The sequence below is a fragment of the Lipophrys pholis genome, assembly GCF_963383615.2.
Source record: "Lipophrys pholis genome assembly, chromosome: 3".
Taxonomy (NCBI): Eukaryota; Metazoa; Chordata; class Actinopteri; order Blenniiformes; family Blenniidae; genus Lipophrys; species Lipophrys pholis.
In genome coordinates, this window is record NC_137627.1 from 29,479,031 (window position 1) to 29,505,178 (window position 26,148).

General features: G+C 44.6%; 1 protein-coding gene across 2 annotated transcripts in view; it reads left to right on the forward strand.

Moving 5' to 3' along the window:
- fndc3a (fibronectin type III domain containing 3A) overlaps positions 1–26,148 on the forward strand; it is a 94,915-nt gene that overhangs the window by 35,717 nt on the left and 33,050 nt on the right. For both annotated transcript variants that reach the window (XM_080459893.1, XM_080459894.1), the window contains exon 3: positions 9,444–9,519. In XM_080459893.1, the coding sequence (XP_080316019.1) occupies positions 9,444–9,519 (76 nt within the window). The remainder of the gene's footprint in view (positions 1–9,443; positions 9,520–26,148) is intronic.

Below are 26,148 nucleotides of genomic sequence, written 5' to 3' on the forward strand. Positions count from 1 at the left end.
CTGGGGCTGCGGTTGCTTAGCGGCCAGATAAACAAGAGGTACGTCGCGCGCACATGCACGAGGGCGGTCTCTGAGCGAAGCGGTCTCACCTACTGTAAAAATGAACCGGCTGTTTCGTTGGCCCGGTTCTGAGCGCCAGAGTTCTAAGTGGATGTCGGGACAGACTTCGCGTCTCCAGAATCCCCAAATAAAAGGAAAAGGGAAAAGAGAAGAAGTAGTCCAAACTGTGTCCTGCTCGTCCAGTGGGCTCAACTAGGTTTGATCATATGTTCCACTTTTGTGCTCTCTCTTCCGTCCCTCTCGGATTGAGAAGCAGGGGACAGTTGGTTGGAAAGGAGTCTCACCAAGCTTGAATTTCGGACCCCTGTGGTGTCCGAGTCGGGTTCGACCATTTTCATTGGTTGCCAACCTGGGGGTTGGAGACTTCCTGGGGTCTTTGGCTTCCTCCCTGCTGTTTTATGGCCTGATCATTGTTCCTGGTGTCGGAGAAAATGCTTGGAGGAGTTGAATCGAATCTTAAGGCGCAACACGGTGTTGGTGACTGCTCCTCGCTAGTCCACGTATTGTCTCAATGCTGTCTAATTTTAGCAGAACACCATTCAACAACAATATTTTCAGCATTGCCGTGCAAAAACTGCAGTTGCCATTTATAATTCAGTCTTCAGAGGTTTCTGCCTTTGTTTGTTCTGGGTTTTGACAAACACTGACTCATCATGTTGCCCTTTTCTAAAACATATTGTTTGTCAGGAAGGAGCAGTTTGTCAGTGTTTTGGGATATTGTCGCATTTAAATCTTAAAGATATGAACAGTCAGTACTGTTACAACCAGTGTTGCCACAGTGATCTTGAAAAAATAATCCGATTAATGATTATTAGTTACTCCTTAAAAAGTATCTTACTTTACCGATTACTTGTCTTCAAAAGTAACTAATTTAGATTAAAAGTTACTTTTTCAGTTACTTTGAGCAGCTGCCGACAACACCCCCCATCGTCTCAACATGAAAATGACAACTGGTTTAGCCAAAAACTGCTCATCACTGCCTGGCCTCCTGCTGATAGATATTTTAACCTTTGACCTTCATTCTTTGTTGTATTTTCATCTGACTCTGTTTCATTATCATACTTTTACTTATAATGGTATTTATTTACCCCTTGATGTAGTTGTTGTCTGTTGTTGCACTATTTATCTATTTATTTATTTGCACTGCCTGCTCTAAGATACCTTTTAATTGCTCCCCCCAGGGACAAATCAATCAATGAAAGACTTGATTGATTGAAAAAAAAAAAAGGGGGGGGGGGCACAATATATCATTTTACTCAGGGAAATTACAAAAATAGTGTAACAGCTCTGCAGTTGTGTTCTTGTTGCAATGATATGGTTTAATGATTATGTTTGTTAGTTTTGATTTGTTTGTGTCACCTGAGCGAACCTGTGTTGGAGCGAATTGGCCTGTGATTGGCTGAGAGTGGAGAAGGGGGCGGGTCAGGTGAGCGTGCTGAGCACTGTGTGTGTGTGCGTGTCTGTTTGGACGAGAACAAAGGAGCGCCCGGTTCTGTTTAATAATCAAACGGCTTTACAGACAAGAAACTCGTCCTGCTGGATGCTACAATAGTAACACACAGTGACTTGGAGAAGTAACGTTAATCTGATTACTGGTTTAGAAATAGTAACACGTCACTCGGTCCTGAAAAAATGGTCATATGAGATTTACTAATTAACGCGTTGCCAGGATCACTGGTTACACCTCATGGTCCTTTTGATGAATTGACAGAGAGAAGCTGTGTTTATGTGATGTGTGTGCCGCTCAGGGAAAGCTTTATGTTGCAATGGTGCTCTGCTGACTGTAATGCTTAAAGTCATTATGGATGAGTTGCATTGGTACTAATGGACAGGTTTCATTTTATGTATTTCATTCGTAAGAGCATACAGGTCATCGTTATGTTACTCAAGTTCATTTAATTATTTTTAATTCTTTATATTTCTTCATGACAACATGGCAGCATGTAATGACCTTGATATAAGAACCAAGGAGACAATTTTCTGATCATTTTGCACTCCAACAATGTTGTGTTCACAGCCCATCGATATAATGTAGGCTCGATGCGGTCAAACCCAGCAAGCAGTTGGTCCTCAAGAGCCTTGAAGGCAGCATCTGGATATCTTTTAAATTCACTATTCATATGCACAGCTTCGAGTCTGCACGAGTCAGTAATGGCTGGAGACTGTTTATAAATTCATGGGGAAATACTGAGAAAATATGTGGAAGCGGTCCTCTGATAAAAAAAGATGAGGCAGATTCTCTCCTTTGTGACTACTATTATGAGGATAATCATTTACAAGAACACGCAATATCATGAACACCTCCTTTTTTTTTCTTCTTTTTTTTTTTACCCTCCCTGTTTTTCCCTCCTACTATTCCCTTATGCAACATGCGCCAGGATCCTGGAGGGTGGAGCATCATCAAATTGCTTTGAATCATTGTTGCACACGCAAATGTATGCCATCAGCTGCAGGGAGACTGCGTTAGCTCCTGGCTAGTTCTGACACTGGCAGGATTTTCCCTGTGTCATTTGGCTCCTGTTTCCTGTCTGCCCAGCTGCTACGGCACATCAACGCACAGTAAACAATTAAGAGGAACAAATAGTGAGAAACCCGAACTGAGTCATCAGCGGCCGAGAAACGTCAGAGCCAGCAGCCATGAACGCACAGAGCAGGCTCATTCTCCAAGGTAATAAAACAGCAGTGGCCACCTGTCAGACACTGTGTGCTAACTCATCCTCAGTCTCTTTGCATTGGGTCATTGCTCGTACATGGATGCTAATCTTTACAGTGGTTGGAACAAGATATATTGTTTAACCTTTGGACAGACTGTGTATCTGATTTTCTGATCGTTCCGGTTCTCTTAATCCACGGCTTCTTCCCTCCGTTACTGTTAAACCTATGTTATGAATAACACCAGGAAACCATTGCACATTACAGTGCTTAGTCATCTGTATGAAAAGTAACCTTTTACTGTAGTGGAGCACTTTTACAGAGTTTTTCCATTTCCAAATGAAGTCATCACAGGATGACGACCGGACATTAATTAATGCTTGTACTTGACCTGCATCTTGCATTAGTGGAAATGTGAACATTGCTGCTTCAGGGGGATGTTGGAGTTATTTTTCTATTCACCAGATGCAGCTCTCAGAATATGAGTTTCACTCTTAAATGATAAAATCTCACAGTGTCACTTTGTCTACTTGCTGTGTTAAAACCATTGTAGGGAGTAGCTCTCCTCCCTCTTAGAACTAATAGATAGGAGGGTTAACACACTAATTGCAGCTACTTATTCTTTCAATATTTATAAATATTTCATAATTATTCTTTCATTATTGTTGTCTCGGCCTATGGACCTGACAGCAGTGAGAAGTCCCGACCTTCTTGGAGTCCCTGGGATGGGTGCTGGACAGTGCTCCAACTGGGGACGCCATTGTTCTACTGGGGGACTTCAATGCCCACGTGGGCAATGACAGCGAAACTTGGAAGCAGTGATTGGGAGGAACGGCCTCCCCGATCTGAAACCAAGCGGTGTTCTGTTATTGGACTTCTGTGCTAGGGTGAAGAGAGGGGCAGAGCTGTCAACTGATCACCACCTGGTGGTTAGTTGCATGCGGTGGACTGGGAGGACGGCCGGACAGACTCGGCAGGCCCAAACGTGTCATGAGCGTCTGTTGGGAACGCCTGGTCGAGCCCTCTGTCCGCACAGTCTTCTACTCCCACTTCCAGGAGAGCTTCTCACGGATCCCGGGGGAGGTTGGAGACATGGAGTCCGAGTGGACCATGTTCTTCACCTCCATTGTCGAAGCATCTGCTCAGAGCTGTGGTCGCAGGGTCTCTGGTGCCTATCGTGGCGGCAACCCCCAAACCCGGTGGTGAAGACCGGAAGTAAGGGATGCCGTCAATCTGAAGAAGGAGTCCTAGCGGGCGTTGTTAGCCCATAGGACTCCCGAGGCAACTGACAGGTACCGCAGCCCGGGCCGTGGTGGAGGCAAAAACTCGGGTCTGGGAAGAGTTCAGGGAGGCTATGGAAGAGGACTATCGGTCGGCCTGGAGGAAATTCTGGCAAACCGTCTGGCATGTCTGGAGAGGGAAGCAGGTTTTCACCTACACTGTTTGCAGTGGAGGTGAGGAGCTGTTGACCTCAACTGGAGATGTCATCCGGCGGTGGAAGGAATACTTCGAGGATCTCCTCAATCCCACCATCACGTCTTCCTGCTGAGGAAGCAGAGGCTGGGTTCTCAGAGGTAGACTCGTCCATTACCCAAGCTGAAGTCACCGAGGTAGTTGCTAAGCTCCTCGGTGGCAAGGCACCGGGAGTGTATGAGATTCGCCCTGAGTTCCTTAAGTCTCTGGATGTGCAGGGACTGTCATGGCTGACACGTCTCTGCAACATTGCGTGGCGGTCGGGGACAGTGCCTCTGGAGTGGCAGACCAGGGTGGTGGTCCCTCTTTTTAAGAAGGGGGACCGGAGGCTGTGTTCCAACTACAGGGGTATCACACTCTTCAGCCTCCCCGGGAAAGTCTATTCCAGGGTACTGGAGAGGAGGATCCGGCCGTTAGTTGAACCTCAGATCCAAGATGAACAATGCGGTTTTCGTCCTGGTCGCGGAACACTGGACCAGCTCTATACTCTCCAACGGGTGCTCGAGGGCTCATGGGAGTTCGCCCAACCAGTCCATATGTGTTTTGTGGATCTGGAGAAGGCGTTCGACCGTGTCCCTCGGGACGTCCTGTGGGGGGTGCTCAGGGAGTATGGAGTCCGGGGCCCTTTATTTAGGGCTGTCCGGTCCCTGTACGCCCGGAGCAGGAGTTTGGTTCGCATTGCCGGCAGTAAGTCGGACCTGTTCCCAGTGCACGCTGGCCTACGGCAGGAATGTCTTTTGTCACCGTCACTTTCTGTTCATACCGTTTATGGACAGAATTTGTAGGCGCAGCCAGGGACCGGAGGGGGTCCGGTTTGGGGACCACAGGATCTCGTCGCTGCTCTTTGCAGATGATGTGGTCCTGTTGGCTTCATCAAACCTGGACCTTCAGCGTGCACTGGCACGGTTCACAGCTGAGTGTGAAGTAACTGGGATGCAGATCAGCACCTCTAAATTCAAGGCCATGGTTCTCTACCGGACAAAGGTGGCTTGCCCCCTTCAGGTCAGTAGAGATGCCTTGCCCCAAGTGGAGGAGTTCAAGTATCTCAGGGTCTTGTTCATGAGTGAGGGGAAGATGGAGCGCGAGATCGACAGGCGGATCGGTGCAGCATCTGCAGTTATGCGGTCACTGTATCGGTCCATCGTGGTGAAGAAGGTGCTAAGCCAAAAGGTGAGGCTCTCGATTTGCCGGTCGATCTTCGTTCCTACCCTCACCTATGGTCATGAGCTTTGGGCCATGACCGAAAGAACAAGATCCCGGTTACAAGCGGCTGAAATGAGTTTCCTCCGTAAGGTGGATGGGCGCACCCTTAGAGATAGGGTGAGGAGCTCAGTCACCAGGGAGGAGCTCGGAGTAGAGCCGCTGCTTCCTCCACATCAAGATGAGCCAGCTAAGGTGGCTCTGGCATCTTTTTCGGATGCCCCCCAGACGCCTTCCTATGGAGGTGTTCCAGGCATGTCCCTTCGATAGGAGGTCTCGGGCAGACCTAGGACACACTGGAGAGACTATGTCTCTCGGCTGGCGTGGGAACGCTTTGGGTTCCCACCAGAAGAGCTGAAGGAAGTGTCTGGGGCGAAGGAAGTCTGGGCATCCCTTAGACTGCTTCCTCTGTGACCCGGCCCCGGATAAGCAGAGGACGATGGATGGATATTTTTTCATTTTTGTGTATTCCCTTTGAACTGCCAGCTAGAGCTGCTACACATTTTCTTGTTTTATCCACCCCTCCTTGTTCAATATTGCTTTGTCCAACTCAACCCAACAGGGGGGCTTAAACCGATCTGCAGGCTATAAGGGTACCTACCGGTCATCACGGGTGAACAAAGAAAAAGACGATCGCACACGCATCCGCTCCTTCCTGCAAATTCAGAGCCACTGTTGAACCTCAACTGTGTGTTTTTTAGCCTCTGGGAGGAAACTTTATCTCTCTAATGCTCTCAAGGCTAAAAAGCAAAAAAAAATACTAAACATTACGATTGGCTTCAAAAATGTGTCTCTTCATTGCCCAGCACAATGTAATGTTGCTTCTTCAAGAGCAAAATGGTCTTGACACGAAACACATAGCTTTTATTTGTTTACTAATGGAATTATCTTTTGAATGAGAAGCTACTTTAGTTGTTTTAAAGAGTCCACTTTTTCCAAATGATATTACGGGTTGGAATATCAATACTTTGCACTTGTCAATGTACAATTTGTTGTGTTATTTGGTTGTTGTTGGATTAAACTGCCAAAAATACACATAACCATCATGTCGAGCTGTGTGCTTTTACTTGAATGACAGTTACATTTTTAGTTGGAGGAATCGGAAAGTCACATTTTATGTTCACGTTTCAAGTGAAAACGCATAGTTTTTTTTACGTTGTTTTTGTTTCAAAGGTTTCTCGTTTACATGGCAACGTTATGAAAATTATGTCTGTTAACACGGCAACAGCAGAAACACTCAAAACGATGTAGTTTTCATGTTGGGCCACGAGTGGGTGCTGTTTGTATTTGTAATGAAATCACACACACATGCACACAGAGAACAATACGCTATAACCATCAACAATTCAAGTACACGGACATCTGTATTGAGGGACAACGTCAGTACTATTGGATTGCTATATGGACTGGGAGTCATGACACTCTGGAGGACGCAATTGTTATTGTCAATCTACTCGTGAATCCACGCAAGAACTGTTTTACTATAGCTATGGTGCACATGTGCAGTGTTTCTGCTGTCTACAAGAAGACGGAACCCGAGCCTTTCCAGAAAGTGTTGCTTTTCCCTGTCTACACGGTGACGGAGCCTGAGTATTTTTGGAAAGCTCCACCTTGGGAGCCGTTCCCAAAAAGTAGCGTTTACAGTGGCTTTGAGCATTGTTGTCGTTTAAACAGACACTTTGATAAAAGTCCATGCTTTGGACTATAACAGATTAGCATAAAAAAAACACAGCAGACCAACAAATTTTTTTTCTTTCTATGAAGAACATAATTACTACAAGTTTGAACTCTTGACATAATTTTTGTACTCCTATGAAATGATTTTCTTTAATTCCTCTTAAGCTTGCATGTTTAATGATTAATGCTTGTATCTACATTCAATTAAAGAAATTCTTTTTCTACACTTTGCCCAAAATAAAACAAACACTATCTTGATGTACTTTCTACTCAGTCGTATCTCTGACGCAGAGTATCTGTTAACTTGACCCACGCAGATCGAGTGATCAGCGCTGTCGCTTTAAGGAATGATCCATTTTGAATAAATAAGGACAAATGTTACTGAAGCAGTGACTACTTCCAAGCTGTGTTTATTTCTTCACAGCACAAATAATGTCTCTGTTTTGACCGTAGATGCGCTGCTTTGTGATCTTTGAAGATGGCAGAGAACTGGCTGCGATTGTCACCAGCGCTGGAGCTCTGCAATTGAACTCCCACCACCTCATCTCCCCTTGCATTGATCGGAGTATTCAGAGAGGATGCATTGCATGTTGTTCTGTGAATGGGAGAGGGAGCCAGGGAGAGTGTGAGGGGGAAGGACAGCAGGGAGGGAAGAAGGGAGGGAGGGAGGGAGGGAGAGATGCACTGTAGCGTAGTCGTATATGTCAGCCTCAGAAGCTGCGTGGGTCGCTCAGCTCCCTCACGCCATTGTTGTTGTTGTCAAAAAGACAGAACAAAGGACTCCCCTTGCTGTGGACCCCTTATACCTTCGGCGTCTCAGCTGTGCTATGATCAAATCCTGATGGAATGCTATTGAAATGGAGCACAGCAGACGTTAACTGAGCTGGCACACAGTCAGCGGCAGAGGCGAGAAGGAAACTGAAAAGCAAACTGAGGCATCACCCAAACTCATTTTTTTGGTCCTGTTTTCTCGGACACATCCGCCTCCTTTTTCCGGAGAGTGGCCACTGCTGATAAGGTTTCAATCCCTTCTGTGACTGTTTAGCGCCAACATTGCCGTGGCTTATTTGTTGAAGGGGTTGCTGTGGATACCGACGGTGGGCAAGCTGCGCTGGAGCCAGAGGAAGCAGTGAACAAGCCGCCTGCTGCAGAGAGTGCCGCTTTCGGAGTAGATCAGGCTGAACCTGGCTAAGCAAACATGAGACTCGCGACACACTTTCCGTGAAGACGACATCCAGCGCGAGAGACCGAGCCTCTGCTTTTGCCACGCATCTCTTCAGTTTCTTCCTGGACTTTATGCAGGAGTTGAAAATGGAGGGTGTAAAAACCCAGCCCAGCCAGATGTGTTAGTGTCGCAGGTCATGTGATTTCTCAGGAGGGTTGGGTGAAATGGTGGTGGATCCAATAGACCCTGGAGCTTCTTTTCCTCTCAGTGACTGTGAGAATAGTGACGCCTGAATGAGAAAAAGCAATGCGGGCAACAGTAAGTAGCAGTAAGGTCCTTTTGGAAGCAGAATTCTCTTCCTTTTGATTTTCAATAATGTGTAGTAAATGTCAAAGTATTGATTTTAACTGTTGTGTTCAGTGTGAAATCAAACAAAGAGAAATAATCTGAGGAGGGGTGTCAATTTCACACTGAAGGGATTGTACAGCGCACACATGCTTGCACCCGGCTGAGAAGTGCCCAGACTTTGACTCAATTAGACCTCCCTGGCCCCTCCCACCATCATCTTCACTTACTGCTGACGCGACTTGTGTGGGTTTGTATGAACATATGAGACTCGGTGTGTGGCAGTCAAAGAACTCCTTCCACTCTCTGCTGAGCACATGAATGGGAGCAGTGTCAGAGATGGAGGTGCTGATGATTTCAGTGCTTGAAGAGAGCCACAGGCAGAGCCCTTTGCCAGAGGAGTGTAGATTCTATGACAGCGACTTCCACAAGAGTGAGGTAAATCGTGCCCACACACAGTGCCAGGCAACAAATACCTAGCTACGCCTGTTTGGGAGTGTGTGCGGAGAGCTTTCGATTCCAGTTCCTTGATTTAATTCTCGCTCGAATCAAATCTAAATTGTTTCCTTCATTTTGGCAATTTTAAATCTTCAGTGAACTATTTCATTTTCATTGTATTTGTAGTATTCATGATCAAAAAGGCTGAAAGAAACAACTCATCTGCTGGCAGCACCGGTTTAATTACTAAATTTAGCAGGAAGCGCTTCTGGAGTAATAATATATATTTTTTAAAGCAATTGTCGTAATTATTTTCCAGAGAAACAGTTTCTAACTGGCATTTGTCTTCGTGTCATGATGTTAATATTTTACTGTGACTCACCAGCCCTGAGAAAATTAGCATTTCTAATACACCGATCTTTGTTTCTTACAGGTAATCCTGGTGCAGGTAAACCCAGGTGAGGCCTTCACTATTCGAAGAGAGGATGGTCAGTATCAGTGTATTACAGGTAAGGATGCTTTTATACTTTGGCATGTATATATTTCAAATATGATTATTAATTTAAATGCATGTTATGTGAAATCTCCTGGAATGCATTTAACTTGCATTGAATGAGTAAGCCATAATGCATTGGTTAAAAAACTTGTAGATGTGGCCTTTAAAGGCACAATATTTGTTTTTCCACATAATTAAACCAAGTCTGTAAAGACAGCAACATCTAATCGTCTCTGTACAGTGAATTCTCTGGACATATTTTGAAATTGTCCTTCTACATATTAAAGAACATGGCATTTAGAATTAAGTTTGAAAACCAACAAGTCCCATGGATCAAAGTTTAATTAAGTGGTCAGTATTGTCTGTTAAATGAAAATACAAGCGACACAAAGCTTCCGATTTGTCACCTTTCCGTGGAAATGCACTGCACTGAAGAGCTCTCTCTGTGTTGTTGGCAACGGAATAATCAAACCAATGTTAAGTGCAAAAATTGCTTTTATGCATAAGTAGTTTTGTTACGTTCCTTGTGAAATCCATTTGGGCTGTTAAATCGAATGGATAATTTGCTCATCTGTAAAAATATCCAACTGTGTTTAAAGCACATTTGAGCATTTTTGACTCTCTGAAAAGAGAGATGCCGATGTTGTTAAGTGTCTTCGACAGTTGCCAGCAGTCACTCTCACCTGGAGGAAATCAGAATCTTTTATAATGTGTCTGCATTGAAAAGCAGGGTGTTGGCCAGGATGCAATGCTCTCTCTTTACAGAAAGGATGGCAGTCATGTCTCACAGCTCTCAGCCTCCTTAGTGACTTAATTACCTCTTATGGTTCAAGCCAATCAAGAGAATGGTATAGCTTGAAAGAATTGGTTATGCAGTATTTTAATTTATTTTCTAACAAAATTAGAAGCTTTTTAGGAGGCACTGAGCTGATCATGTCTAATCCCATTGATTCGCATTACACAGACTCGGAAAATGGATGCACAGTCTGTCTCCAAACAGTCCTCACATGCCTGTATGTGCATGGAGACATGCTTTGTTTGCAGTAATCATTCCTCCTGTCTGCTGTGGGCTTTGAACCTGCTTCCAGTCTGTTAGAAGTGGGACAAAATGAGCAAGTTTTCTCTTCTGCTCCTTCTGTTAAAAAAACTGTAGGTGTAACTTTTTCCTTTCTTTCTTTTTTTTTTTACCGAGTAAGAGGCATCAGCAGTCAGAGATAATTAAGTCAAGTGGTTTTCCTCCTTTTCTTTTTTTCCTGCAGTGTTTTCTTGTCCATGGTGTGGGGATGGTAACGTAAAGAGCAATCTTTAAAAGGCTACTGAAGCCTCAGATTCTGTTAGCTCAACTCAAGATGTAAGCTCTACTTTGATCAAGGACATAACACCTCCCCCATTATTTGATTTACAAGGATTTAGGGAACTAATCTGTATATATGGTAACATGGTTGCTGTTTAAAAAGCAGGGTAACCACAAAACACGGTCACAAAAACAAATATCTATATAGAAACATAACGTAAATGAAAGATTGAAGAAGAGCCATCAAAATGCTTTAAAACCAGGTGAAAATGTCACTTTTGAGAGAATCCTTTTGTTATTGTACTAGTATGTCTGCCATTGCGTGCTCAGAAGAGTTCTGCTCTCTTTACATCACTTCCCATATTGAAGTATGTGACACCTCTTCCATTGTTTTTCCCCTGACGTGTCACATTCATGCTTTTTAATTTGACAGGTGATAAAATTAATTTAAAGTAAAGTGCGCTGTAATTAGTGTTCAGTGGACGAGTTAGAATGCAAAGTGGCTGTTTGAGTAAGATGTGTTACACATTATTTATCCTGATGGCAGTCATTTCCTTTGCCACAATTGTTTGTGATTGCGCTGGTTTTGTGACGGCAACAATGAAGTGGAGCTGTGATGCGTTGCTCACTGCGTGCACTGAGGACTGCTAGAGTAGTTGTTTGAGGCAGAGTTGTGTAACTGTAATTGCAAACGATTCTGAAAAATGGCTGTAGCTTGGGAAATCATTGATCTGAAAATTATTTGCTTTGTTTATGGCTTGCCACACAGGACATCTTGTACTGTATTGACATTCGTGTGACCTCCAAGCCACTTTTTATATTCCCCCTAAAATTGTACATTAAATATGTTAAGAAAATGAGGGGGTTCACATTGAAGATCTCTTTTGGACCCTGAAGCAAAGGGAGGCACTCGATATTGTTAATGAGCTATATATAGACTGTTTACTCTCAGTGATAGAAAAGACTGGTATTTCTGGAGCCTTCGTTTATACCCTGTGGCGTATATAAATAACAATGAGACAATACACATCCTCAGGTATCCAGATTTAGATGACAAAGGAGCACAAAGTGTGATGGAAGGTGATGCAGCCCAGGCAGGAAGCCATCATACAGTTAGTTTGTTCCTTGCGGGGGCTCTACTCCCTACCGACTGGCTCCCACACGGACACCCACCCATCCCCCCACTAAAAGCTGAGTAAACCTTCCTTAAAGGGAGTAAGCATACATAGTTTTCCCATCAGAGGACAAACAAGAAGCTGAGAGGTGCCACATAGATCAGTGTGACTGCTCCTAACTGGCCTGTCACAGGATGCACTCATCTCTCTGTGACGTGAATAGAGGGATGACTCACCGCTTGCAGTGCAAGGAGGGAGAAAGAAGCGCGTGTTTGTTTGTGCGTGCGTGCGTGCGGGCATGCGTGCATGTATGCATATACGGTTTGTTGCAGACTATCTCTGTTCTTATTAGGGACGCACCGATCTACGCTTTTTCATTTCCGATCCCGATCCCCGAATTTGGATATCTGCCGATACCAATACTATTCCGATACCGGAACTCTGTTTGTTTTAATATTACTATTATCGTTTTTTATATGAGGCTGTAATAAACTCCTGTCTACAGGCAAGTATGAAATGCACGAATGTATACATGTATTCTCTCAAAAGACAACTTGAGGTTAGTATAAGGTCAGAAAAGGAAATGGTACAAACAATTTTTTTTCAGTTTGGACAATGAGGGGGTCTGTGTGACGTCATCATCTCATTATAAACTTGTTATATCTTTAAAACCTCAGAATCACTTTTTTAATCCCTGGGGAAAATTCTTTAGCAACGCAGCACAAACTGCAATTTTTCCAGCACTAATGCAGCACAAATGATTGGGACTATTTTCAGGGAGTTTTGCGTGGAGTAGGACGCAGCTTCCCAGAGGTGTGACTTGCCTGCTACAGTGGAGGAGCAAGCTGTTCATCATTTTGATGCTGTTTTCCTTGGCGAGCTGGCATTTTAAAACTGTGATTTCTGGCGGCAGAGCGGCCGCCTCACTGTACAACGGCTTTGCAAACATCCATGTCGATGTGTTGCTTTGAGGTGTTTTGAGCGAAAAATATATCCAAACAGCGGACATGTTGTCATGAAAAGTTGGATAGCTGCAGTGCTTTCTTTCCACTGCCAAAGCCCCGGCCAAATGGGGGCTAAACTGGTGCTATGCTGGCCCCACATTGTTGCTGGGTCAAAGCGGAGCCAGGCGCATCATCAGCTGGGGGCGGAGTTATCGCTGGACTTATCGCTACCTACAAGGCGGAAGCGAGGTTGAACCAACTTTCGGAAAACTACATCGAACACGGAGCCCCGGAGTGGTCACAGAGAAAAAAATTAAAATAACGAGTGGGAAGGATATAATAAGTCGCTCCCTGAAGTTAATAATACTGGGGAACGAGGTAATTTAATCCGCGAAGGCAGAGCTGGTGGCCCTCGAGAGTGCTGCCGTGCTCGTCCGCTGTCAGTCAGCTACGTCAGACAGAATTTAGAAGCAGATTTTCATTGTGGTTTTTTTCACGCTTTTCATGGTAACATCATTGTAACTAATTTCACGTCCAGGTCTTGTTTTGCTTTATGATCGCAGGCTGAGGCAACGCAGCCGCTGCACAATGCAGTGTGTGGCTGCATTGTGCTCCGCTATGAGATGCCCCAATATTATTTTCTAACCCAGAGAACTACATACTACTGTAAATGAAAGTTAAAAAAATTTTGCCATAAAGTGAGCCTTTTAATGGCGCTTCATATGAAAGAGAACTTTAATCAGCGTGTTTACGTAGGTTGCCATTGGAAACTGCTGTAGAGCTGTGTTCTATCATTCTACACCTCTATTCTTCTCCGATGTTGAAGCATTTGATTCAGACACATCCAGAAATAAAGTGAAAGGAGCAGAATTAATGTAATGTTGAAAAATAAGTCCCAAACTCATTCACGCGTTATTTTATTTTTTTCTCTCTATGACCACTCCGGGGCTCCGGACTAAAACAAGACGCACGTGAAAAAACACCAATAGAGATACAAAGAGACGCAATGTTTTCTCGCTCTTTGGTCTGCATCTGAGGTTCAGGCCAAACTAGATGGAGCGACCCGGACTAAACCGATGAATACGGTCCGTCTCCTCGTTCTTGTGTGAGCGCTGTCAGCGCTAAATTGTTGAAATCAGTGACGTATCAAGTTTTGGAATGACGCAATGACGTGGCTCTCACTTGGTTCCGTTAACGGTGAAAAAAGAACCGGTTCTTTGGCGGTGCTCATTTAAGAACTTGACCTGGCACCGGCCCTGAACTATCTCCTGGTTGTTTTTGTCAGAAAAGACCTAATTGAGACCCGCCTCTGTTCAGGAAATCCAGTCCACATTTTGCAGCCAGCGAGTAGAGCAGCTGGCAGGGAAACACTTGTGGAGTCATTTCAGCAGAGTAAAGCACAGACGAGGCTTCATGGATTGGAAATCTGCAGGTTGGATCGGAAATTTCCAATTCGTGAATTACGTTGGTATCGGAACCCGATACCGATACTGGATTGGAATAGCTCCATCCCTAGTTCAGAGGAGTGTCTGCTGTGCATGTGTATGCTTCTGTCTTTAACCCAGCTGTGTACTGACAGGGCAGTAATACAACATTACACAAGGCACAGGGTTCTGGTTTGAACATATTTACAAGGATTTGTTGTATCCCGCTTCTGTTTGTGTATCCAATAATCATGTATTTTTAGCAGCTGGATGTGTGCAATTGCTACGTATTAGGGCATGACAGCCGGCTTAATAGGCATAGACAATCTTGTAAAATGCAGTTAATAGAAGACACTTGTCTTTTTTTTTTAATGTCTTCCTTAAAGGAGGGACCTTTGGCGAAGGAAGCTAATTATAGTAAGCATTTAGCACCCCTCTGCTGGTGATCTGTCTTGCTTTAAGGAAAGGTTTGTTTGCGAGTGGACCTGACCCAAACCGAAGCACTCCTCAGGTTGGACTTTCTTGGCATTTACCACCGCGGACAAGATGTGAAGGCTGTATCACAGTCATCTGTAGCCACCTGATAAGCTCGGTGACTGATGAAACAAGTCAGCATCAGGACCACTGGGTTCATTAGATCCACTTCTTTATCTAACTTAACCTGTGGTGATTCACCACCACTTTAGATGATTCAGTCTCTGCTTGATGGCATAAAGCATTGTCTGGTTCCACCGGGGTTATTGAGCCTGATACAGATGCGCATCCACCACTGAAGTCAAGGCAGCCATTCAGGCATCAGACAAAGAGCGTGAGCACATACTTCATGCTACCCCGCTCAGTCTGTATCTACGTATCTCTCGCGTCAGATGCCACAGCGCTGACACACCTCGTCTAATTCCCAATGGTGCTGCAAATGTGTTCATTATTTTTTATGTCTGTGGAAGTTGTGACTGTCATGTCTTGTTTACCGAAAGCTTAGCAGGCAGGATGTGCTTTGTTCTGACGTCTTTGGGTGAAAAACGGGGATTTCTACATGGTCTGTAGGTTTATTGCAGGGGTGTCAAGCATAAGGCCCGCGGGCCAAAACCAGCCTGCAAGAGACTCCCATCCAGCCCGCCAAACCACCAAGCAAATTGTAAAAACCTTGATAGATAGAAGAAAACATTGATATTTTAAACAAATTTCTCAAGAGTAGCAGATACAACACAACACTGAGAGCTGAAGCTGAAATATCGTTGATTCTGCCATGAAAGTTAGCTACCTTAATGCTATCAAACTGGCCTCAAACCTGTGCTGTCAGGGTGAGTTCGTAAAATCATTGGCTTTGGCACAACATTGGCTTCATGTTGACAATTTAGTAATTTTTCGTAGTAGTTGTTTGATTTTGCAAATATATAGACATCTCATCATCACAACTAAGCCTCTCATCTAAAATGTATTTGGCACCACTGGTGTATCAATCAATCAATCAACTTTAGTTGTATAGCACTTTTTTGTACACTTAATGTAAAACAAAGTGCTTAACATGATTTAAAAACAGTGCAAAAATACAATAGATGAAATCAACACACACACACACACACACACACACACACACACACACACACACACACACACACACACACACACACACACACACACACACACACACACACACACACACACACACACACACACACACACACACACACACAGACATGGCAGGGCACTGAGGACTTAAGGTGAGGAAAGGCCACATTTTGGTGCCGTCCACATTGGGAGTGGCACAGCTTCTAACCACAGGCGGCACTGCCCCACAGTGCACTGCCGGGCAGACCGGCAAGTCCCACAACATACGTGGGGGATCAACCAGGTGCCTGGGACGGGGGAACCCACGGTAACGCCCCACCAGTGGGGAACGTGGCCACCAACAGTGTAGCGACCCCTGAGAGGAATCATTGGAGATAAAAGATTCAGTTAAAACCTAAGTAGATAAAAATAAATAAATATATATATATATATATATATATATATATATATATATATATACACATCTATAAAAATCAGTTAAACGCCTTATTAAAACGGTGAGTTTTTAACCTTTTTTAAAAAAATGCGAGTGTCCTGAGAGGCATATTGGAGTTATCTTTCAAAAATTGATCAAAGCCATATCCATAACTGAGAATTCTTGAGACTGTGAAGACCTGGTTATCTCTGGGGGAAAATGCAGGGTATCACACATTTTTCAATGGTTTCTCTTTGTTCCCTCTTCGTTACAAATATTGTGCATAGCTAATCACTTGTCCTGGTTCTGTTAATGGTTGTCCTGCTCCAACACACCTATATGTGTTAAGTAGCTTGCAAGAAAGCTTCCTGTAGAACTTCACAACAATTTTTTTTTTTTTTTTTTTTTTTTTATTCTTTATTTTTATTTCGAGCTACACAACACAGGCAAAAAAAAAGCCAGAAAAAAAAATACAATACCTGGGGTTGGGGCTCGTTGGTGGACACCGGAAGTAAGGGATGTCGTCAAGCTGAAGAAGGAGTCCTATCGGGCGCTGTTAGCTCATAGGACTCCTGAGGCAGCTGACGGGTACCGGCAGGCCAGGCGGGCCGCAGCCTGGGCCGTGGTGGAGGCAAAAACTCGGGCCTGGGAGGAGTTCGGGGAGGCCATGGAGGAGGACTATCGGTCGGCCCCGAGGAAATTCTGGCAAACCGTCCGGCGCCTCAGGAGGGGGAAGCAGTTTTTCACCAACACCGTTTACAGTGGAGGTGGGGAGCTGTTGACCTCAACTGGAGATGTCGTCGGGCGGTGGAAGGAATACTTCGAGGACCTCCTCAATCCCACCATTACGTCTTCCGCTGAGGAAGCAGAGGCTGGGTTCTCAGAGGTAGACTCGTCCATTACCCGGGCTGAAGTCACCGAGGTAGTTGCTAAGCTCCTCGGTGGCAAGGCACCGGGAGTGGATGAGATTCGCCCTGAGTTCCTTAAGTCTCTGGATGTGCAGGGACTGTCGTGGCTGACACGTCTCTGCAACATTGCGTGGCGATCGGGGACAGTGCCTCTGGAGTGGCAGACCGGGGTGGTAGTCCCTCTTTTTAAGAAGGGGGATCGGAGGGTGTGTTCCAACTACAGGGGGATCACACTCCTCAGCCTCCCTGGGAAAGTTTATTCCAGGGTACTGGAGAGGAGGATCCGGCCGTTAGTCGAACCTCGGATCCAAGAGGAACAATGCGGTTTTCGTCCAGGTCGTGGAACACTGGACCAGCTCTATACCCTCCACCGGCTACTCGAGGGTTCATGGGAGTTCGCCCAATCAGTCCACATGTGTTTTGTGGACCTGGAGAAGGCGTTCGACTGTGTCCCTCGAGACGTCCTGTGGGGTTGCTCCGGGAGTATGGAGTCCGGGACCCTTTGCTAAGGGCTGTCCGGTCCCTGTACGCCCGGAGCAGGAGTTTGGTTCGCATTGCCGGCAGTAAGTCGGACCTGTTCCCAGTGCACGTTGGCCTCCGGCAGGGCTGTCCTTTGTCACCGGTTCTGTTCATAACTTTTATGGACAGAATTTCTAGGCACAGCCAGGGACCGGAGGGGGTCTGGTTTGGGGACCACAGGATCTCGTCTCTGCTTTTTGCAGACGATGTGGTCCTGGTGGCTTCATCAAACCTGGACCTTCAGCGTGCACTGGCGCGGTTCGCAGCCGAGTGTGACGCAACTGGGATGAGGATCAGCACCTCTAAATCCGAGGCCATGGTTCTCGACCGGAAAAAGGTGGCTTGCCCCCTTCAGGTCGGTGGAGAGCCCTTGTCCCAAGTGGAGGAGTTCAAGTATCTCGGGGTCTTGTTCACGAGTGGGGGGAAGATGGAGCGTGAGATCGACAGGCGGATCGGTGCAGCGTCTGCAGTTATGCGGTCGCTGTATCGGTCCGTCGTGGTGAAGAAGGAGCTAAGCCAAAAGGCGAGGCTCTCGATTTACCAGTCGATCTTCATTCCTACCCTCACCTATGGTCATGAGCTTTGGGTCATGACCGAAAGAACGAGATCCCGGATACAAGCGGCTGAAATGAGTTTCCTCCGTAGAGTGGCTGGGCGCACCCTTAGAGATAGGGTGAGGAGCTCAGTCACCAGGGAGGAGCTCGGAGTAGAGCCGCTGCTCCTCCGCATCGAGAGGAGCCAGCTGAGGTGGCTTGGGCATCTGTTTCGGATGCCCCATGGACGCCTCCCTCGGGAGGTGTTCCGGGCATGTCCCTCCGGTAGGAGGCCTCGGGGCAGACCTAGGACACGCTGGAGAGACTATGTCTTTCGGCTGGCCTGGGAACGCCTTGGGGTCCCACCGGAGGAGCTGGAGGACGTGTCTGGGGCGAGGGAAGTCTGGGCTTCCTTGCTTAGACTGCTGCCCCCGCGACCCGGCCCCGGATAAGCGGAAGAAAATGGATGGATGGATGGATGGAAAAATACAATAAAAGAAAAAATAATAATCAACACTCTAGCTCGAAAAGGAGTGGGAAGAAGACAAGCTTATTAACTCCCACCCCTGTTCATAAACTTAAATAATAATGATAATGTGGCTGCTACAATAACACTGTTTTAGTTCTTATCTTACAAAACGATTAACAATGAAGTTGGTTACATATTAACAGATGCAACAATGCATTACATTAAGTCAACATTCATAGTGTGTTACACCTTATAACAATTGAATAATTTTGTTTCCTATACCTATTTTTATTGCCATGTTGGTATTACTGTTATTCACCATCACCATTACACCATTACAGCCCATATAACATTTCTCTGTATCAAAGTGTTTGAATAATACCTGACATACTCCACATTCATTCATGAAGGGACAATAATCGCAGACTGATTGATGCTCATGATAACCAGATTAGTCTTGATGATGTGTGTTAAGAAGGAGTCGGGGCTCTTCTTTTTTCTTTCCTGTGTCTGGACCTGCTGCCAGAGGGGTGCAGCCCCCGAGCAACCGGATCCTCATTTGTTAGGTGTCCTATACTATGCATTAAAAGAGACAAGATTTAGGAGTCTGCTGCCAGAAGAGGCTTTCCTCGAGCTGCCGGCCCCCACATGTCTGCCCTGTACTATGGGTTATGTTGAATGCGGAGTGCATGGATATGTGCATGTTTTACTTCTAAGAATTTAATTCCTTTGTATTACCGTCAGCATTGATAGCAATACCGCTGTCTGGATCTATTAATTTTGATTCTAAGAATAATATATAGATTGTCAGGCATTAATCCTGGGCTGTTAAAATAATGATAATAGCACAACAGCAATCGCAATAACAATGGCAATAACAATTACTCCACCTAATCAATTCTTATACTAATATGACACAGTACCTTATTAATAGCTATCATTAATAAAAATAAAGAAAACAAACAAACCCCAAAAAATTGATAAGATAAAACGGAAAAATAAAACAACAACAAAAACAGCCAAGACATATAGTTTATTATATAATGTAAGATATTACTAATACAATATAATCACTTAGTTATTTCTTGTTAACTGAATTATATGTTATATCCTCTTACAATAATAACAACCATAATGATAATAATAATGATACCAATAACAATAACAACTGCAATAGTATAATAGTAACAACAACAATAGACTTCATCATTAGCTAGATCTGACCTTTAAAGTATACATCACTTTGTAACACCCATTAGCAGTCAAGTACCCATTTCCTCCTTCTGGTATTTTGACCATACCATTTTTTTATATCTTGATTTGAACTGATGAATATTTGGACATTGTTTGTGCTCTACTCCCATTTTGTTCCAGAGTTTAACTCCACATACAGACACACACATACTTTTCCGAGTGGAAGACACTGCTTGAACCTTAAAGTTATCACACCCCCTCAGGTTATATCCCCCTTCTGTGCGTGCAAAAAGCATTTGTATTCTTGCAGGTAGCACATTTTTGTTAGCTTTAAACAGAAGTTGGCAGTAGAGAATTCAACTAAATCATGCAATTTAACATTTTAGACTGCAAAAATAATATATTAGTGTGATCACAATATCCTACTTTGTGTATAATTCGTACAGCCCGTTTTTGGAGTATAACAAGGGGGTGTAATGAACTTTTATAGTTATTGCCCCAAACTTCTACACAATAATTTAGAAATCAAAATATCAGGTGTGTTGTAGTAGCAGGACATTGAAAACATGTGGGACTATGGCCCTCGGGCACCAGGAGTGTCCACCTCTTCGTAATTGACACAGTTACTTGTTTTGAAAATAAAAGGTCTTAAAAGGGTAGTTAATCCAGACTACATTCTCATCCCTCATTGACTGAACAGTTTGTAAACTGACGATCTGACTTTCATACCCATTTCGCAAGTTGCAAAAAGGATTGGACACAGCGCCACATTTCCACACATCGGAAAGTCTTTTTGCCTGTGGGGTTTCCGGATCCATCTCATCATCTGACAAGCTATTTTATTGCACTGTATGATTGTTGGAGCACCTTCAGACATAAATTATTTAGAAGGGGCCATCTCTTTAAAATTCCTGAGACACAGTAAAGTTACTGGAAAAAGAAACTGGATAAATTCAAGATTCCAACCTACAACAGTCGAAGATCTGGATAGCAAGAATGTATTTTTCACACTGACTCTACGATAAGCAATAAAATCTATAAATAATGTGTATGCAGCCAGGATTCAAGGGGCTACTTTTCAGTGGTCAGGTTCAAATTCGGCGATTATCAGCAGAAAGGAATGAGCATCTCGAATTGGAAAAATACTAATGTTGGCTCACTAAAACTATATATCTTGTTTATTTATCCCAGTTTGTTGAAACTGTATCTCTTCTAATACCTTTTTTTGAGTCCTAACCACTGTTTACCCAAAGCCCTTTGTCTACTCACCAGCTACAATTTGATCCCAGTAGTTGCAAAGTACTATCATGAAAAGCTTTTTAGCCCCAGGACTTTTGGTGGTTGCAGGTCTTGAGCTGCCAGTGGTCAGTCTGTTACTTAAATAGTGGTTCCACACTGAATCACACATTAAAACACAAGTACACACGTGTGGCCCGTTTCAATGTGTTTCCTCACCCATGGCACCCTCTCCTCAAACCAAAGCCCTTCACATATGGTTTTCATAATTTCTCCGCAAAGATTAGACACGCTGGCACTTTCTTTTTATACCTCCTCCACCTAACTTCAAGGACATGTACACAGACATGTGCGTGCAGACGGTTCATTCACAGCTTCTGCAGTGAGTAGCTCTAAGAATGACTGAGCTTGTGACTCATTCTCCCTGAGCTGCGATGACACCAGGGGAGAGGGAGAAAAGGGTAAAAAGGTTGTATAGAATATGAGAGGGAAGAGTCCTAGAGAATTCTACTTTTCTTCTCATTTTGTGTAAGGTGTGATGTGTGCTCCTGGATGATTGCATGCCCAGTTAAATGTTTTTTTCATTGACACAAATGATCATCTTGGGCTTTGTAAGTTTAGCTTGTTCTGATGGGATCAAAATTATAGTTTTGGAGGTACTTTTATTTCTTCAACAGAGTCAAATAAAGAAACCTGTCCCTTGTAGCCACAGCCCTTCTCTTGTTCTGGTTTCATCTGGCTCAAAGCAGCTGCAGCGTGTAATGTTCTGTAATAGGCGCAAGCATGAAGGTTACCGATTCCCTCCCCTCTTGTAAACGTCATTGTCACTGGTGGGACTGGGAGCCTAATGTGGATGCCATATATTAGGAATTCAGTCAAAGTTTACCCATACCTGAGGAAAAACAACTATTCTTAATAAACCTTTCCGTTGTTTACCATACCGCTTCCTTCCTCAGGCTCCGGTTTGCACACACAACAACACAGAAAAGCTGTTTCCTCCTCCTCCATCTGGCTGGATCGGTGGTGGTTTGATGCTAATGGGCATGTTTTGGAGGTGCTGCTTGGCCGAGAACGAACACACACACACACACACACACACACACACACACACACACACACACACACACACACACACACACACACACACACACACACACACACACACACACACACACTTCTGTAATCTACTAATATGATGCTACATTTTTTTTTTCTTTTGCAAATTTAATTGATAGAATGTATTTTTTGCCTCCAAGAAAAATGTCTCATCGTTCAGACAAGCACTGTTCGCCACCGTTATCACCAGAAATCAAGGTCATAGCTTGAAACCATAATTGCCACTTTCCCTGTTTTATTGACAGCTCAGTACATGGCCTCATTCCACTGCTTAGCTTTAATTACGATTCTGTGTCAGTCTGTCTGCTCAGATTCCCTTGCCTACCCTTTCTCCCATCTTTATTTATCGATGGAGACAGTTTATTAGCCCTAATTAATAATCAAGCCTACTCCATCTTTATAGGCTTCATGTGGCCACCAGGAGTGTATTGAGGGCTCCCATATGAACCTGCTGCATCTCCTCTGCATCTCATTGCTGTCATTCCTACCAACGTGCTTTCCTTGATTTTTTAACACCCTTCTCCGAACCCAGACAGCCTCCGTCCAGCCCGTCTTTTCTGCTTCTTTTTTATCCTCCCTAACTAATCGAGGGTTCATTGGGCATCTGATTAAACCTGACAGTTTCCTTGGATCGTTGCCATTCTTTTCAGCGTCACGTCTGCCAAGTTTCCACTGTTTGCAGTATGCCTCAGGAGCACTGTGTGAAGTCCCACCAGACTGTTTTTATTATGATTTCTATTTTCAGACACAAGTAAAACAAGTGGGTGCTCAAGGTGGCCTGGCCACCTTCGCGCATCTGTGTACGCATGTGCGCATGCGAACCTGGCCTTTGATACATCTCCCCTTGGATTTTTCCCTCTGGAAGGCTGGCACTCGACGGCCACGTCGGCAAAACCAATGCTCCAGGTGACTTAGGAGGGGGAGAAAGGGAATGCCCCCCCCCCCCCTTTTTTTTTTTTTTCAAAATCTGATTTCTGTCAGCACTCGTGCGTCAAATTGACGCAAGTGTGGGCGTTTTTACCCCCCACTCATTCTCCACCCTTTCTCTTCCAATAGTGTAAAGGGTTCCTCATCCCACCTCTCTCGCCGTGTTTTCTCTGTCTTCTTACCCCCCCCCCCCCCCCCACACACACACACCCCCCCACACACACCCCCCACCCCATTGATTCGCACAAAGCCATCCACTCTCAATGGACAACATATAAAACGCTAATGTGATTCATCAGTATTCGTATTAGTCCACCTCAGTGCCACCAGCTAGAATTGCCTTAATCAGTCATTAGGCAGGTGCACAGCTGAGCACTATGTGGCATAAACACAAGATAATTTATTTGTCTTTCAAGTGAGTAGAGTGAACAGTACACACTCTGAACTCCCACTCAAATTATAAGGTAATCTGAAATCAATGACGGCTGAGTGACTGCCTTCATTCAGCCGGAGCTCTCCCATGCTTCCTGTGTGGAGATTTTTGTCCTCGCTGACCCTGTGTTCCTTGGTATGTAAATGACTCACTGCCTATTTGCCCTTTTGGTTTCCATAGAAGAGGTCTGTGGGTTGTCTGTGTTATGCAGGGAAGTTTATTATCAGGTATCGTCGGGTGTCCTGCGTCTACATGCTTAGGGCTTGCTGTGTGGATGTTGTCGATGCATATGGTAATGACAGGATTTCTAAGGCCCTGTTTACACGACAACGTTTTACTTGACAACACCTAATCCGTTTAAAAAAAGGAGTGTGTTTACACTGCAGCAGCAGACACCGAGACAACGATGTAGTTAGTATGCCGGGCAACTGGAGGGTGCTGTTGCTCTCGGCACACACGTCTGTATAGTTTCATTACAAAATCAAGCAATACACTATAAACGTGAAGAAAATGGAGAGCACCCGACATCCGTATGGACTGATAACACATCAGATGCTTTCAAGGGTGAGTCTCAACTATTAAACTACTGATATGGACAATAAAACTAGAATACGGACTGCGAGTCATACCACTACGGGGCCGCCATGTTTGTTTACAACTGAATGAGCAGGAGGGAGGGGGAGAGATGCTCATGTGCAGTAACAGGCTCTGTAGCCTTCCGCAGTCTCTGCAGGAGGGAATAGTGACCATGAAAGAATCTTTCCACCTTGGGACCCTGATTAAAACCTTTGCGGATAGAGTGGGTTCGCACACTGGTGCTGTGTAAACAGACCCCCCAAAAGTGAAGAAAGTTTTGCGGATGCACTGGTATTTGTTGTCGTGTAAACGGGGCCTAATAAAGTGGTAGTCTGGGTCAGTGAGACGAGACATGTGATGGCATTCAAGTACATAATACGAGACAGCAGATGTGTGTAGGATGCAGTTCTATTCATTAAACCTTCCAGCAATGGATCCATTCATGAATTTATATATACACCGATGAAAATAACAAATACAGGGCGAATTTAGGTTATATCTCATTCACCTGCATACTGTTTACTTCTCTCTCTGTATGTCCGTCTTTCTCGCTCTCATTTTTCACTCAGTTGACATTTCACTGAATTTATTTGCATGCTGGAACGCAACATCATGTCATGAAAACTTGGCAGCTGCTTGGAGCTGGTTAGTACAGCAGTTGACTCAGACTTTAGTTATTTTTTGGTTGATTACTTTTAGTTAAAGCTACAGCAGCAGCTGCCTACTATAAATCCTGACTTCATGAATGTGTGTTTTACAGAGGTCCCAGTTTATGATGCTGTTGAATGGTACCGTATACCAGAAGAGATGTTTTTATTACGTTGTGTACAATCGATGTAAATGGGATGAGCCAATCATGAGCACCATCAACTTTTTTGAATAGCTTGTATTGTGATGTTTGTAAACTTCATGAAGGGAAGCTCCATTAGAGAACTGTTTGATTAGACTATATTCCTGTTAATATATGTACTATTACTCTGATGAGATATTTTAAGCTGGACTTCAGCATTTATACATGCAAGAAAAACTATGTGGACGCTTTGGCGTTTCTTGACTTTTTGTCCTAATTGGTCTACAATTGTGGTCCAGTCTACTTCTAAGGCCCTGTTTACACGACAACATTTCAAGTGAAAACACTTTGTTTCTGTGTTTTCGTTTCAAAAAGGTTTTTGCCTTTACACAGCAACGTACTGAAAAAGGTGTCCATTGTCATGGCAATGACAGAAACAATGAAAACGATGTAGTAAGCATGCAAGGCCATGAGTAGGTACTATTGTTTTTTTTGTAATGAAACCAAGCAATAACATTAACAAAGGCGAGTACACGAGCATTCGTATGGACAAACAACCAAGTGGGATCCCTTTTGCAGGCGACTGAACTATAAAACTACCAAGTGCCAGGAGAATGTGGACTGGGAGGCATGACACTCTGGAGACCGCCATTGTTGTTATTGTCCATCTACTCCAGGTGTGTCCAAACTTGGCCCTGGAGGGCCAGTGTCCTGCATGTTTTATTTCTCTCCCTGCTTCAGCATACCTGAATGTAGTGATGATGTCATCACCAAGGTTGTGAGAAAGCCCAATAACGAGCCCTTCATTACAGTCAGGTGTGCTCTAACTGGGAGATAGTTAAACCCTGCAGGATGCCGGTGTAGGTACCAGATCTGTCCGGGCTACCAGATCTGTCCGGGGCGGGGCTTGCGCATGTGCCTGAGCTACCAGAGCTTTCCAGGGCGGGGCTTAAACCCGCGCATGGTGATGACGTTTCACATTATGATTGGCTATGATGGCGTTTCGCATTTTTACTGGCTGCAAGTTTCTCCCGTCACAGTATGAAGCTAACATTAGCTTTCACAGTTAGCTTCGTAGCTCCGTGAAAAGCTAACATGGCTGTGTGAGGTGAACAGGACGCTACGAGTGGTTTTATGCCTCTGAATGTCCTGAAGCAGCAGTGATCCGTCTGGTTTAACT